Below are 17,344 nucleotides of genomic sequence, written 5' to 3' on the forward strand. Positions count from 1 at the left end.
TCATGTCTTTACCAGTAGCGGCCGGTATGGCTCGTGGGTGGTGAGGCAGGCGTGGTAGGGCGGGGTTCAGTGCGCGGGGGGTACAATGCAAAATTATCATTTTTTAAATAATAACTTACCTTGCCGCGGGGTTCCGAATCTTAGCTTCAGCTCTCTTCCGTCGGACACTGGGAACAGGAAGCACATCTAGACTTCTCTGACTAATCGATGCTCAGCCAGGGAGTGGGGGCCTGGGCATGTTCTCCACGCAGGATGTAATGCAGTTTGCATGGAGAACAGGGAAAGTGCACATGACTGTTTGGCTGGTCCCAGAGGGAAGGCCAAACAGTCATGTGCATTTAGAAATGGGTTTGCCCATTTAGAAATGGGCAAACCGCTGCTCCCCTGCCCTGCTCCGAGAGCAGAGCAGCACGGAACATAAAATGATAATAACTTGAAGTTATTATAATTTTATTTTTTCTTTATTTGCACTGCTTAAAAGCAGTGGGGCGATAGTGGAGGAGCCACCACTAGACTTTTCACTGGCAGGGAGCCCTTCACTACACCTAAACAACCTGTCCACCATTTTCATATCCTGCTAAACAAATGTTTGAGCATGTAAAGAGAGTCTTTACTTTTAAGCTCTTCATTTTAGTAACTATTTTGGTTATGCTTACATTTTAATCAATATTTGTGCAGCCGGATGCTTGCTTATTTTACTGGTTGAGTGTTTTTCTTCTGACCTCTTTATTACCTAAGAATATTTCCTCTGCTTGATGAAATATTCATAGGAGTAATTATTTTATGTTTGTCCACATTATTACCCCAATATTCATATTTTTTTTGATCACATAATTGCTTGCATATTTTCTTCAGTTTGATTTTTAATTGCTAAGTTAAATACTGCATTTTGCCACATTCATTTTTTTTCTGCCTGTCCCCATTATTATTTAATTGTCCGCACAGTGACACACTCCCATAAGTGTTTATCCGCTTAGTGAGTTCAGAATTATTATCTTCAACCCACTCCTTTATTATTCTGCTTCTGATTACAATATTGTTTAAGCGCTCAGGTTCTAATTGATTGAATGAATACTCTTATCTGTATCTAGAGCTAGATTCACGTGTTATTTATATATATATATATATTTTTTATTTATTTATTTATTTTACATTTTTTTTGTAGTACTCGTCATCTGTCTTATCCACTTATCACTTCTTTATTTTCTTCCACTTGATTGTATTAAACTTCAGTGATTATGATATTCCTGATGCTATAAATACTACACTCGCATTTTTGGTATAGTCCTACAGTGACTTTAGTGTTTATCTTCCGATGGTCCCAGTGTTTAATTCACTCAACCTTATTATTGCTTGAGAACCAATTTGCTCTTCGACCACATTTTTAAAACAACGTTCTCAAAGATCTCATTCTTGCAGAACTTCATTTATACATTTAAAAAAAAATCTATTGGTGTACCCATTCACATGAATACTTCAACACTGTCTGTTATCTTTACTAAATGTTCATTATATGTTTGACACAAAAACTACTAATAGGAATTGTCAAGGAAAATGTTTGTGAATGCTCACAAAATTGCAAATTTCTGGGTCTTCTCTTCATTGTACATAACAAACACACCACTGATCTGCCACCCTATCCCTCCCTAAACTGACAACGATGAACGAACCGCCATGTCCATGGATTTTCCACCATCCTAGTTGATTCTGTCAAACATGTAGTTGTGTAATTAGAGTCATAAATGTCATGTGCGCCTGAGTCACATTTAAGAATGCAAATAAATTGTGAAACGGCCGTAAAGTGTTAATCTTCTGTCTCATCACATTATTCCTTGAGTATGTACATTGAATTACTATGCCAGTGTTTATTATCAGCCTGATCATATTAAATTAAGCCATATTGACTGTTTTATCACATTATAACTACAGTTATCTTCTGTCTCATCCTATTACATTATCTTCTGACTCCACACATTACATCAGCATTTATGTTGTGCCTGATCATAATGTGTCTTTGGAACTTAAAGATGGAGAGAGAAGCGCCCAGGGTCCTTCCTGTATAATGGGAATGTAGGCTTAAGGAGAGAGGAATGCCTCGCTTAGACACTGCTTTGCACATATCCAAACTTTCAATGGTTGTCGGCAACCAGGACATGGCAACAAGGCTATGTGAAAAGATCACCTGTGATCTCTTCTTGCAATGCTCCCTAAAAAAGGCAGTTCAAGACTGCTAATTCTAATTTGCCCCGCTACCAAAGACACCTCCCAATGACCTGGGCTTGATCAATGCACAGTAAAACTTGGACCTCTGTATATGTTTTGTGTTTCCACTGTCACCACCTATTTGTTTGAGGACTTTGGGTTAGATGTCACAAAAATGGCGATGCAATCGATCCCTTTCTTCCCAGATTAATGACGTTATCACTAGTGTCTGAAATAGTACTTCTGGGATGATGTGCTGTTCCTCTCCATAATATTCCCAAAATACATCATACAATCCTGAACAGTTTGTACAGGGTAGCTTACCTTTATGGCCAATGCTGCTCTGTTCAGCGTGTTCCTACAAAATGTGATGAAAATATCAACCAAGATAGACCTGAACAACACCAGAGGGATTACCCCGCCATGCAAACCATAACTTAAAAACCGAAAGCAAAGCCGATGACTTCATGTGTAATGTAACAGATGATTTCACTAATGGCATGAATGATCACACTAGTGACATTATATGTTACCTTATTAACATTACGAAGGACCTGACTGTTGATACAGTTTGGTATCTTTGTGAATGTCTTGCAATGTAAAGATCTGGACTTAAATCTTCAAATGTATTGTTGTAAATATTGTTAGATCATACGCATTCCATTGCATTTGGTGTGTACTTCGTGCTTTGCAGGGATGCAGCTGTGCTTTGTTTAGCTAACCACAGCTGGGAATTTCAAGGTTTTTGGTTTTATTTCATAACCCCAACTGCATCTTGACTGTGTTGAATTTCAGAGGCTTTTTAAACATATATTAAGGTGTTAAGACCCAACCTAACCATAACTTAATGATAACCGTGTTTAGCTGGAAAGGTGAAAATGTTTTACAGGTGGTTCTGTGGATGTGAATGGTAAGTGTGCAGGAAGTGTAGTGCTAAATTATAATGTCTTCGTATCATGTTGTGGGACTACCTCCATTCTGCATGGCCTTTAGTTTTGCACAGTCTGGGATGACAGAAAGGCCTGACGGCATCCCAACCCCTAAGCTAACCCACCTTACAACTAACCACCTTAATGCAACTCTGTCAAATGGTGATTGCAACTCTATTAAATCAAAGCTTTGATTTGATTTGATGAAGCCCAACCAATGCATTTTTGTGTAACTACTTTCTCGAAAACTACTGAACAGATTTAGAGCAAACTAAACAATAGCATGTCAGTGAGTACGGTTCTGTTTGCATGACAGCAAGAGCAACGTTTTCTACGGGAAATAAAATGGGAAATACTATATTTTTTGCTTCCCCTTAAATATTCCCAACTGCCGGATCTGCATGAAACTTGTCATGCCAAACCCATATCAAATTAACTTTTTTGGGAAAGGTTCATTCACATTAGTGAAACAGCACCAAGGTTAGTAGCAAAACAAAAAATGCGTTTTAATGGGATTTCTAACTTGACAATAACTACACACTGGCAAATATTTTTTGTCTAAATTTATACATTCTTTGTCATATAATTATTTTGATCATATTGTTTATACAGAAAATGAAACAGTACAATCCTGTATTTTTCTTACTATTTTCTCTATTTGAAAAAAAAATCCTTTTTCGATCTAACTGCTGCAAAAGAAACATATAATGTAAAAAAAGATATAACAGATAACATATAATATATTTGTGTTCCTCATGAATCATGAGGCCTTATGGTTTATGATGCTATGATGTAGTCAGAAGCCTTTTATAACAATACTAGCTGCCCGTCTTGACGTTGTCCGGATATAAAAAAGATTTAACTGAAGGACGGACGGCAAACCTTACCGAACGCTACCCCACCGCTTTACAATGCAGCAGGCGTCTTAGCATGCACACGCCCACACACAACAAAGCTGAAGGGCACGCACACCTCACGACGTGCACAAACTCTAATCTCATCACAGTGAGGTGTGGTGCTGTTCAGCGTTGTTGTGTGTGGGAGTGTGCATTCTGAGACGTGTGGGCGTCTGCATTGTGAGACGCCTGCTGCATTGTAAAGCGGGGGGTAGGTAGCGTTCGGTAAGGTTTGCCGTCCTTCGGGTGAATCTTTTTTATACCCCAACAACGTTCTCAGGCTGCAAGCGTCTCTGAACGCACACGCCCAGCCACATGCCCACTTTTTTTATACCCAGGCAACGTTCTCAGGCTGCATGCGTCTCTGAACGCACACACCCACCCACACGCCCACCCTCGCATAACGCACACGTCCACCTCAGAGATGGCGCTACTTCCAAGGGACTACTTTGTCAAAGAACGTACTTTGCCCTTCTAAAGTATATGTTTTGCTGGTATATAGCCTATGTCCATCTGCGCACCCTGACATTTTCAATGCTGTATTGGGTGTTTGGATTGGCGCTGTGGTTCCTGAGATTACCCGCCTCAAAGGTTTGGGTTCTCTCTCTTTATGGATAGACCCATCATACACAGCTACTTATGTAATATGGTCCTTTTATATATTGTTCTTGTTTATAGCTCCTAGCGTAATTCTGGACACCCTGATCACTTAAAATGATTTCTCTGTTTTTACTGCTGACCAACTGTTGCAATTACAATTTCAATGTCAGCAGGTAAAAGAAAGGTAATAATAAAAATGGTTTAAAAAAAAAATAAAGACTCTAGACCGTGACACTGTCGGTGGTCAGTGCAAGACATTATCTTCGGAATTCTCATGAGAGTCATTAGCCATTCAAGTGGAATCTACAAAGAATTTAGACACCAAATTTGTGAGGAGTGGCATGAGCGCTATTACATGCACACATTGCATTTTATTTATTCCGATATACTTGGGAAGTATGCTCGCTGGGAGTAAACCAAGGTCGAGGCTCTGTTTTACACGGTACAACTTTTGGGGGTTTTCCGCCGCACATTAGGAGGCGCCGACATACATATGCATCCAGTTCCCCTGAATCTCTTTGACCTGCGAGATGCACCAAATTAACATTTAGCAATTGCTGGGACGGTGTGTAATGAGATGTGCTAAACCGGAGGTGGATTTTTGCACTGGTCTGTGTGACCTTTTCTGCTCCAATCTGAAAAGGAGCAAATGCCACGGTTAATGGGGGTGCTGATGGAAAATGTAATTAGTGGTGGCTGCATCTGCTTGCCAACTGAAGAGAGAGCTAATAGGAGCCAATAAGGCACTGCTTTGTTTTGTTTGTCAGAAAAGGAGCAACCCTTGAAATGCTGTAAGATTGTGGAGACCTTGTTGTTTGGTACTTGCAAAAAAACACCTGTATTTACAATGTATTTACCCAAAGCGCAGTGACGGCTCCTATTTACCAGGGGTGGCGGGGGGATGGGGAGGGTTGTAAATGAACAATAAAAAAAAAACAGCAACTAAATGCTTACCTTCAGGTGGGCCACCTGGCCAGCCGCCGCCTCTCGGTCCACTCGCCACCGCCGCCGCTTGCTCCAGGAAGCAGGAACAGGAAGCACCAAGGCATGTGTACTGCCTGGGTGCAGAACATGCAAAGTGCGCATGAGGGTTTGGCTGGCCAGAGTGGGCCGGTCAAAGCATCATTGCCCACCTTGTAGTGGGCAAGCCACACCTCCCCAGCCCTGCTCTGGCAGTCCAGCCCCGCCCCTGCACCAGGAAAGGAAAACTAAAATGATGTAACATTAGTTTTTATCACATTAGTTTTCTTTAACTACTACTCACAAAGCAGCGGCAAAAGTGTTAATTGTTGAGAAAGGGTCACTAAACTCTCTGACTCCATCCTCCGGTATTTAGATGCAGCAGAGCTGGTTCAAAACGTGATTGATTAAGATTATGAGTGGTGTGAAATTTGAAATTTGCGCATTTCCTCAAGATGCATTCGGAAAATACATGTTATAAGTTACAATGTGTGTGGTATGGACATATGTTAGGTGGCATATAGCTTTAAGTCTCGCCGAAGACCTATTGTGGTCGATGCCACTACTTACAGTGGACTTCGCGTGTAACCAGTGCTTACCATCGGTTGAGTTTCTTATCACTCTACTTAGCTTGCATCAAATTTGATGCCTTTCTTTCCTCTTCCCTTCCTTTTTCATGTGTTTCTTCCATGGAGTGGAGGACTTCATTCCCTCCTTCTGCTTACTTTCCAGAAGCTGCTTCTTTCTTTATTTCCTTTGACAACTCAATGGGAGAGCATTTGTTTTCTTGCCCTCTCACTCGTGCTCTGCTTCCTCACCCAATCCCGCCATGTTCTGTTTTGCTTCCCTCTCATCCCTTGCTCCACCTACCCTTTGCCCTCAGTTTTGTCTCTTTTTAAAAAAATGTTACACCCCTACCTCACCCTCTGTTGCCTGCCCCTCATCTCCCGCCACTCCACTGCTGCATTTCTTTCATTTCTTTTTTGCTGAACAGGATCATCAAACTCAGTGGCAAAGCCAATAAGTCAACATTAGCAGCCACAAGATGAGACCTTTTACATTTGCAGATGTTTGTTTCGTACATTTGCATAATGCGTAGACTATTTTCAATAAACTGTTTTGTACCTTCAAAATAGATAATTTCACAACTTGAGGTTCTCTTCTGACACTCGCTGTGGATACTGTATGGATTGCTGCACTTCATGTCTGAACCTATATGAACTTTTGTGAACTCTCAGAAAGTAACTTGACCGTAGAGGCCTTCCAAATGTCCACTGTTTGGCTTGGTCGCGTTTCTGACACTCTTCTGGGAAAGTCCATATTACACACCCATTTTAAAATTACCTGGCCTTAAAATATAAATACATTACAAAGAGGAGTGACAAAAAGACTCCACATTAAACTTTTTTGAATTGTGTGTCTTGCTCATGAGGATAATACGACTCGTCATAGCAAAAACATTATGAATCTTTGCCAATATTTGTAATTTGTTTGTGGAGTAAGCTCATGTACCAAATATCTTACAAGCACACTGTCTCTTTTCATTGTAGGTGCCTGCAAGTCTGTTTGTAAGATTTCTGGCCATAGTAAAAAATCTGGCAGCGGCGCTTGCAGCCCCGAACACTGCCCCCAGTGTTCGAAGACTCTGACCAACGACTCGGAAGTGACAGATAATGAGGTTGTAGAGTCGGAGGGGGAGGGCGTCTACGAGTTCACACAGGACGTCCAGTACAGTGACCAGAGGGACCCTCAGCGCCCAAACCAGACCCCGAAAGAAACGCATGCTCTCGTGAAGCTCTGGAAGCTTGTGTGTGAAACATTTCGAAAAATCGTGGACAGCAAATATTTTGGCAGAGGAATCATGATCGCCATTCTCATCAACACGCTTAGCATGGGGATTGAGTATCATGAACAGGTGAGCCGCAAACCAATATCCATAGTGACCAAGGGATGTTAGGGCTTTGTGACCCAAGGCAAATTCTACTTTGTAATCAAGGCTGCATGTATGTATGTATGTCAGTTTCTTCCTTAATTTAGGATAGATTTTGCTTCTGGTAATTATTCAAACTAATTCTAGATGTTGTGGCAAATTGAAACAGCTTAATTTTCTCCAGTTCCTCTCTTTCCCTTCTTAAACTATCTGCACTCTCAGATAAGATCCATGCAGGAGAGCAGGAAGAATATATTGAATTTGACCCAGGGTGTCTGTAGGAATGAGAGCAAGGGAACCATTTTCTTAGACCTGTAATAAGGGATAATGCAGAATTCTGGGCCATCTGAAGTTTAGTGAAACTAAATGGATAATCAGGGGAGATACATGCATGAAAGTTGTTAGTACAATCACGGTTGGAGATGAATACCATACAGGTGAGTTGATTTTAGAGGTTTTGGTGAAAATAATTTTTTTAAGTTGGTTAAATTGGAAACAAGGTTGGGGGTTATTCATGAACATTTAGCACTGGCACATTGCAAAGTTGTGTAGTGTCTAGGCCTTGTCTTTTGTTCATGCCGAGGTCCACATCCAGGAAGACCTAAAGAATTTTGCTGCAGTTAGTGTAGAAAACTGGTACATTGAAAAATGTTGGGACACCATTTGGGGAATGTAGAAACTGTCGGCACTTAGAAGGAATTCCTTAGTCTTTAATGCTTATCTAGAATGTTTTTCTATCCAGCCATTCACCACTGACTGCTAGCCAGTTTGGCAATTGGCTGAAGTGGTACTGTGCCACAGTGACTTTAGGATAAATTTGGATGTCTACGGAGTATGAGTGGAACGCCAGGACTGTATATCTAAGAAGGTGCAAGATTGGAGCTTGTAGATATTTACAAGAATGGGGCTGAAGGTAGGCCTTGTGGGATGCTTCTGGTTATTGCGTTGTTTTTGAGATAATAGTATTCATTTTTCCTCACCATTAATGTTTACTGAGGAATGAGTGTAGCCAAGCTAATGTGGTCCTGGATGCTCCTGTCATAGCTTTTAATCTTTCAATTAAGGTGAGATGGAATATACTTGTGGGAGAAAATTGATACCCCAGAATTTGAGACACCCAAACTTTACCTCAATCAGATCTCCCACATTTCAATGGGTCAGAGACGGTGCTAAACCTCGGTATCATGAAGCAATATGTCCCGAAGTCAAAGCACCTCCCCAGGAAACAGAATAATTTAAATAGATTAAGGGGATCCCCTCAATAACTGTACTCTAGGGAAACATCCATTACAACGCAGTCATTAAAATTACCTACCTTTACAACACAACTGTTACAACGCAACTGCCTTCACATCGCATGCCATCACAATGCATACCATTACAACGCATGTCACTACAAAGCATACCATTACAACGCATGCCATTACAACGCATTCCATTACAACGCATTATAAGGTCAGCTATGGAGATTTTTTTAGTATTAGGGTGGGCATGGGTTTTGGGGTACATGGGAATAGTAATTTTACCCCTACACTATCCAACACTTTCCCTACATTTGCACTCACTGGAGTGGGAATAGTAAGTTGTACCCCAAAACTATCCAACACTCCGTAAATTTTAACCCCTACACTATCCAACACTTAGTAATTTTTACCCCTACACTATCCAAAACTTACCCTACTGTGCTATAAAAGTATTATGCGTTGTAATGGTATGCGTTGTAATGGCATGCATTGTAAAATCATACAATGTAATGGTAGTTGCGATGTAAAGACTCCGTTATAAAAGCATGCGTTGTAATTGCATGCATTGTAACATCATATATTCCACTCTAGATCAATGAAACACTTGGCCCTTTGTATTTTTTTATCTCATGAACCGCTTTGAAATATTTTTTTTGTCATTTTCAAAGTGGTCTATTTTTGCCAAGTGGTAACAGAGCTTATTGTGTTTGTTGCGGTATTTGATGAATCGCCTTATACTGCATGTGCTGGCTTTAGAATTATAGAAAGAAGCTACCTTATCAGCAGCCTCTGGTATTAGGGTTGGAAGACTGTTGCAGGTGTGGTTGCCTGGAACTGTAAGGGTATTGTTAAGAAAGGGTCTTGGACAGATGATTGGAAGGAGTCTTAAAGAGCTCTGCTTTCACTCTGAAATGGTGGCTGGCCCTTGATTCTTACGAAAGTTTATGAAAATGATGGAAAGGGGTACAAGCCTGACCAGGACCTGGTCTGGCAGTGGGGCGTAGTCTATCCAGAGGTTGGAGGCACCAACCATGATAGTTTTATGGATAAGTGGATGGTGAAAACCTTGAAAAAGAAGGGAGAAGATCAGCGGCTGAAAGTGGCAGGAGGGCTTAGTTTTTATGTATGAGGTTTGATTACAAACAAGAGAGTTTCTGCACTGAGGACAGCAGAGTAAGTAAATGGCTATTGATTGTAGTTGAGTATTGTAAGCAGTGGTGGGGGGGGAGGCAGTGTGGTTGGAGGATTTCCTTGGCTGAACCAGGTTTCGGCCAGGATGTGGCAGGCCAGATCAAGGTCAGTGATCCTCATGGTGTGGGTGTCAGGCATTCAATCTGACTTGTCTGAAGGAGACACAAATCTTGGAATCTTTTAATATAACTCCCACTGAAACATTGGACATTTTTAAGCATTTATAGAAAATATAGCTAATCAAGGAAAGTCAGTATTCCTTATTTGGGAATATGTTTACACATATTTACACATTAAATGTCATTAGTAATACTGCTTAAAACGAGTACAACCATTTGAAATTAACAAACATTTCTTAAAGTGTGCTCTTTTGTTGGTATTCCTTTTCATATACCAGAACATGAAAGGGATGTATGCCGTTACAACGCATGCTTTTTCCACGCATGCCTTTACAACGCAGGTTTTACAACGCAAGTCGTTACAACGACTTGCATTGGGGGGACGCTGGATAGTGAAATGTTTAATTTACTATTGAACTCCAGTCCCTATGCATAGTAGAGAAGGTTTTGGATAGTAAATTAAACTATTCCCTATCCTACAGCGCCCTCCAGCGCAAGTCGTTGTAACGACTTGCGTTGTAATTCCTGCGTTGTAAAGGTACTGCATGGAAAAAGTTTCGTTGTAAAGGATGTTTCCCCATGAAAGTATAATTACATCCTGAATAAAAAAAACATAAGACCTTGACCTGAAAGCACCTTACCAAGGCTACAGTATTTTTATTTTTTTTAATGTTGCAGGTGTGCAGCACTGGATGTCTTCAGTCTGAAGGCAGAAATAATCTAATGAATGCCAACTTCTGTCCCTACACGTCTGTCTACAGCATCATCGGGACCCTATGAGTACAATGTCCCTCCATTGTACGTCTGGCATTTCTCAGCACATTCCACTGCTCATGCCTTTGATTCCAAATAATGGATATTCTAAAGATTGAGACACTCCTCTCCTTTCATAGGAAATAAGTGGCTCTCAATAATGGAGCAGGTGTAATGGCGTCGGAGCCAAGAGGCGTGAGGGCCCCACTTTAACACAGTTAATAGCTGACTTTTACTACCAAACCAGGGGATGGGGAACATTTTCTTGCTTGCATTAGGGCTAATTGAGCCATTGGAAGTCACTATTTATCCACCAACTATCCCTATTTTTGGAAGAGAGACAAGTACTGCGTGAAACTCAATCTGGGTTTGGACCCAAACATAAAACCTAGTCCGCTCTTCTGTGCGCTTCAGAGGCTCTAAAAATGGCAGCCGATGAGGGTAGAACTACTGCACTCATCCTCCTTGACCTCAGTGCTGCATTCAACACGGTCTCCCACTGCCTTCTCTTAGAACGGCTGCGGGAGGCCGGGGTCGGCGGTGTGATATGGAGGTGGATTAAAAACTACCTGGAGAATAGGTCTTTCTAGGTATTCCAGCATCCTTTTGAATCCAGAGTCTGTCCATTGTTGCAAGGGGTACCGCATGGTTCGGCTCTTATTTAATTATTAAATGCGCCCCTTGGCAAATATTGTGCTGAGACATGGGGTAAAACTGGTTTCATATGCTGATGATACACAGTTGATAGTCACCCTGGAGCAAGAGGAGGCGGGAACGGCTGCCAAGTTTAAGGCCTACTTAGGGGAGCTCGCCAACTGGATGAAGCTCAGCTGATTGCAGCTGAATGTGGGAAAGACGGAGGTGATTGTGGTGGGAAAGCAACCCTCCCTCAGGTCACACTTGTGGTGGCCGGAGGAGATGGGCCCACCCCGACCCCTAAGGCCAAGCCTAAGAACCTGGGAGTGTGGTTCAATGACTCTCTTTCATTCTCTGAACAGATATTATCTGTGGCTGGCGTCTGTTTGGCACTCTGAGGATGTTGAAAAAAATGTTGGACCTTCTCCCAGTAGAGGCTAGACGCACGATTATACAGGCTCTTGTTACGTCACGTCTAGACTACTGCAACATCCTGTACCTAGGGGTGACCCAGAAAAATTTGCACATCCTGCAGAAGGTTCAGAATGCGGAAGCCCGCCTAATACTGGATATCCCTAAGCGGGCCCCAGTTGGAGAGGCTCTGAGGAAATTACACTGGCTGCCCATTTAAGCCAGAGTTACTTTTAAGGCTGTGTGTTTCACCCATAGGATTTTCTACAACAAGGGCCTAGCTTTCTGCACCCTCTTCTTAAGTCGGACCTGAACGCTGCCTTAGGACCATGGGCACGCCAATGTTGACCTTGCCTAGGGTGCGGAAGGTACGGGCAGGTGGAAGTTCTTTTGCATTCCTCGCAGCCAAAGCTTGGAATAACCTCCCTGTTGACCTAAGGAAGTGTATTTCTAAAAAAACTTAAGGCATGGCTTTTCCGTTGGACTTTGGATGGCCGGAATTAGGCTTGAGGTAGCCGTCCCATTAGGGGACCTGGCTGCAGGGTGGGGCGGTGGTCTGTGGCTCAGATGCCCTGTTCTAACTGGTGGTTAGTGCTGGGACACTCAGTTGGAGTAACCAGCTGTATAATAATAATACTAATCTATCCACCTAAGTATCCTTTATTCATACCTGCCTCTTCCAGAAGACACAAGGTCTTATATCTCTCGCCTAATCACAGGTTTTTCCCTAAACATCTAACTCTTGTATTTAATGCAGTAGCTTCCATCTCATCTCCCCACCAATCCCGGCACCTTGTTCTGACAAGACTTAAGTGTCTACTCCAATGTTCCCATTTCTTTTACTAGAATCAGGTGTAACCTCCAAGCCCCCTGACTGTGACTGTATTCAGGTGCCCATTCCAAGGTCCCCTTGCTCTGACTAGATTCAGGTGTCCATTCCAAGGTCCCCTTGCTCTGACTAGATTCAGGTGTCCATTCCACGCCTACCTGACTCTAACTAGAATCAGGTGTAACCTCCAAGGCTCTTCTGTCTCTGACTAGATGCAGGTGTCCATTCCAAGGCCCCCCTTGCTCTGACTAGAGTCAGGTGTTACCTCCACTGCTCCCCTAGCTCTAATTAGTTTCACGTGTAACCTCCAAGGCTCCCCTGGATCTGACTAGATTAAGGTGTCCATTAAAAGGCTCCCCTGACTCTAACTAGAATCAGCTGTAACCTCCAAGGCCCCCTGTCTCTGACTAGATGCAGGTGTCCATTCCAAGTTTCCCCTGGCTCTAACTAGTTGCAGTTGTCCATAGCAATGCCACAGCACTGTAAAACCGGAATGCCCTTTCCCAGGTTCGTCGAGTCAAATCAGTCACGGCCAGCATGGCTGACGGGTCGGGGGTCGGGCATGGGGTTGCGTGGGGTGGGGAGGACGAGTGAGTGGTCACGAGGGAACCGGGGGATCATGCGGGATTCGTGGGTGTTAAAATACTAAAAAATACATAAATAAAATGTACCTTTTCTGGGTCCCACATCTTCACAGCTCGGTCTGCTTCTTCTTTCCTGCATCTGCAGGAACGGGTAGCAGGCAGCCTCCCACCCCTACCCTAAGCCAATCACAACTCTGCAATGGTATCGTTGTGATTGGTTGGGATGCTCACCACACAGGCATCTATGGGGAGGCCATTTTCTCCATGTAGGCTACATGCAGCCTACATGGAGAAAAGAGAGAGTGCAAATGACCGGTTTGGTCGGCCCCAGAGGGCCAACCAAATAGTCAGGGCCCACAGCATTGGGCAAGCCATTCCTCCCCTGCCCTCGAGCAGACCTCCCCACCCACCCGCCCCCAACCAAACCCTTCTGCCTTCTCGCAGTGTAAGAAGCAGAAAAATAAAATGGTATTTGTAATACCATTTTATGTTTTTGCTTCTCTGACTGCGAGAAAGCAGCGCAGAGACGCTCCTCCGCCCCGGAGTCAAATCAGAGGAGCAACTAGAGTCAAATTTCGGGAGGGGGGCCCAAGAAAAAATTTCGGGGAGGGGGGGCTGATTCTTCAAGCAAAAGGCAGAGTGTAACTCCAGGGGCTCTAAGAAGGGGTGAAAAACATCAAAGCCTCATTAATAAACAAAAGGTCTTTTAAAGACCTGTGAAGTACTTGGGTGCGGCTGTGTGTCTGCCCAGTAAGCTGTCTCCTCCCAGGCTGCCACACAGTCAAATACACTCTTCTGCTTTTGATTCCATATTACAGTCGCACCTCTTTCGAGGCTGATAACCCGCACTCGGCCCCAATATCCACAGACACTAGTTCAATTGCACATGATTTTTCCGCACACATTCTATAACTACATGTGACGTGTTGTCACTGTTTCATCCATGTATTGTCTCACCAATACGCCATCATTTTCTTACACTTCAAAATCCTTCTGTATAACCTTTCTGCTTCCAATGTTCTAGTGTACAGCTGTGATGATAGGTAAAGCATTTTGGAAGAGGCTTAATTTGCAAATGTTTTCATACACTTTTAATCAAAGTGTATGAAAACAACAAATTAAACACCTAGAATAAATTACTTCTTTTATTAAATCAGCTTGCCATTAGATTTGTGAAAATAATCTGCACACTTGAATACTGAATTGCCTGAAGGTGCTAATAACAGGTGGTATTATTGCCCAGCTCGATGATACTCCTTTCATCAAGCTCAGAGGGATAACATGCTGAGTTGACATCCGGGATTCCACCCAGTGAGCATAAGGTTACACTTTATACGCTGATATCCTCATGAAACCCATCAAGCCATCGAGGTAGGAGTTTCATAAACGTTATAATTGTAGAGCTTTCGAGTGTGAAGGGAAGACACGCGCCTGTGATTGACAAGGTCATTTGAAGGTTGTGATGGAGAGGGCGTCTGGTTACTCATAGTACTTTCATAATGGGATCCTGTGGTTATTCGTTATCAGTTGGTCTGCACTGTGTGCGGATCCACATCCCCTGTATTCAACTCACAAGGTAAAGCGCTTGAGAGGAATTCAGGTTTTTATTAAAAAGTAATGAAATCTTGCTGCCAAGATGCTTTAATGGAAAAAATATTTAAAAGGGAAATCATGCTTTACAGTAAATTCTAGACAGCATCCATCGATCGGCAAGTGCAGAGTTTATTGTCTGGCGAGGAGGCCTTTCCCTTTGTTGAAACTGTTACTTTTTATAGCCAGATAAGATGACATTACTCACATGTTTCTAGGCTCGGGGCTCTATAGAAGAGAAGCAGCATAATGGAAATGTTAAGTGTTGAATTAATTGCCGTATTTGTCTGCTCAGAGAATCTAAACCTCGGTGGGAATGTTCGACCACAACACGAGGGCCCTTTCTAATGAGCCTTCCTTGCACTGCTGACATTTGCAGCATACACTGGAGTCCAGTCGGTAATGACTGCTCGCCATTGGAAAGTGCTTTTAATAGTACAAATTTATGGGCCTAAGGTACAACTAAATAAACAGCACAAATTGGGACATAGAACAATTTGCTGTTACTTTACCGTGACTAAAACAAAGAGGAATAGAGGTATTTTGAGGGTGTGAAAGGGCATCAGTTCAGTGCGACTTTACGTGCTGTGGCTGCTGCAGACCTGCACTGCTCCTGAGTCCTGGCCACTCACTCCACCCACTTGGTTCCAGCTGTACCATTCGCATCCACAGCAGAGGGGAGAGGAGTCATCTGTGCACATGAGCAGGTTAAAGAACAGGGTCTGGATGTTAAGTCACCGGTACCGCCTGGACTCCCTTTCATCCCCCATTTACCTGACATTTACTCTTAGTTTACTAACTGAGGATAGATTAAGGTAGGAACCTCACAAAGTTAGTAAACCGGTCCCTTGTTAGGTAACACACTGTTCTGAAGAGAACACCAGGCATACACTCCTGGAAGCAGAAGCACAAAGCACATGGTTTTCCACAGACGAATGGGATGAGATGTTATTTGTTTGTGTAATGCCAACAAAACAATTTGAACAATAAGGGTACAGAAGTCTGTGTTGGTCTATGTGCATTACCAAGAGCAGCCACTTGAGGCCAATGTTGCAACAAAAAGTAAAAAGCCGTTATGAGCACGTTTCTGCATCACACAGGCCTGCAGGGCTAGAGAAGGATCAGTTACCTTCCAGGCTGGCCCTTTCAAATGCTCCCAGCCTTCCTAGTCCTGATCTGGGGGAACTCCACCCACATACAAGAGGCAGACTGGCCTCTCTAGCCCTGGTTCTAGCTACAGCCAATTGTTGCTTATTGATCATATGGCCTAGTCACTCCTAAAGTTCGCAGACAGCTTGCGGTAGCCATCTAGGGTAACAGGCCATATTCAGCAGTGGGTAGACAGGCCCAAATACTTTATGGCCAGGGTTTCCGAATAAGGTCCTAGTCCCAATACGTCTGCCATTTCTTCTTTCATAATGTCATTCCTTTGCCATTATCTTCCTTTGGCTAAAGGAGGCCAGCTGACCTGACCCTTGAGAAGTGCTTTCGAAACGTGGAAACAGTGGGAAACAGGCCTTCCTCGGGTAGACACAGCAACAGACTCTTCATTTTGACACTCAGAGGAGTGTCGCTCCCCCTGCCAAAAGAGTTTTAAAAAAACGATAATAAACTCCTGTTACTTTCATTTTATTTTGTTTCTAGGCCGAGTCTTGGAGGCAGGGCTAGGCGGATGATAGGCACGAAGGGAGTGGTGGGCGCTGCATGATGGTTTTAGCCCATCATCTCAGGCTGGATAAACTGTCATGCACACTTAGGCTCTCTCCAACCCAGCTGCGTTGCTGGGTTGGAGCCAGCAAAGCCCAGGGCCCCCAGTCTCCCTGGGAGTGCAAATCCTGAGCCCTCAGGCCAATCCTAAAGCTGCTCACATGGTGAGAGCAGCTTCAGGAGTGGCCGCAGGGGAGCCTGGGAGCCTGTGCCTGCAGTGGAGCCACAAGAGGTGAAGACGGCGATGCGGTGGGCTGCAGGCGGCAGGTAAGTTCTTTCTTTTTTCTCCTTTTTTTGGGGGGTTGTCGACATGTCTTCCCTTTCCCCTCCCCTCGCCCCGTCCCTCTCTTCTCCTCCGATAACGGCCACTACTGATTTTGTGTCCTTCTAAGTCCAGTTCTGTTTTCAGGTACCGAGGTGGGAAGCTTTTCAAACATGTGTCTCTGTCCTGAGAGCAGTGATAACTCTTGGTACAATCCACACAGTTTCTTTTGCAGCACTTACCATTGCTTTACGGTAAACAATCACTGGAAACCTTGCTCTGCGGAGTTTTTAAAATGGCATGACCTCTGTTTCAGTATAAAGAGATAAATCCCATCTGTGGTCTATAATATTGGAATGACTGAACCCCACTCGAAAACCAGGTTTCGTTAGTCCTGAGGTCATCCACCTCCTATTTTAAGTGGACAGGTGGGCTTTGTCTAGTACTTCATTTTAAAAAACATAAGTGCCAGGGCTCTTGTCAGAAGGCCACTGCAGCTTG

At 43.3% G+C, this 17,344-nt stretch overlaps 1 protein-coding gene across 1 annotated transcript in view; it reads left to right on the forward strand.

Moving 5' to 3' along the window:
• CACNA1G (calcium voltage-gated channel subunit alpha1 G) overlaps positions 1–17,344 on the forward strand; it is a 787,437-nt gene that overhangs the window by 215,770 nt on the left and 554,323 nt on the right. Inside the window, exon 8 of the mRNA XM_086930846.1 lies at positions 7,138–7,502. Coding sequence (XP_086786972.1) covers positions 7,138–7,502 — 365 coding nt within the window. The remainder of the gene's footprint in view (positions 1–7,137; positions 7,503–17,344) is intronic.

This window comes from Lissotriton vulgaris, chromosome 7 (genome assembly GCF_964263255.1).
Source record: "Lissotriton vulgaris chromosome 7, aLisVul1.2, whole genome shotgun sequence".
Lineage (NCBI taxonomy): Eukaryota > Metazoa > Chordata > Amphibia > Caudata > Salamandridae > Lissotriton > Lissotriton vulgaris.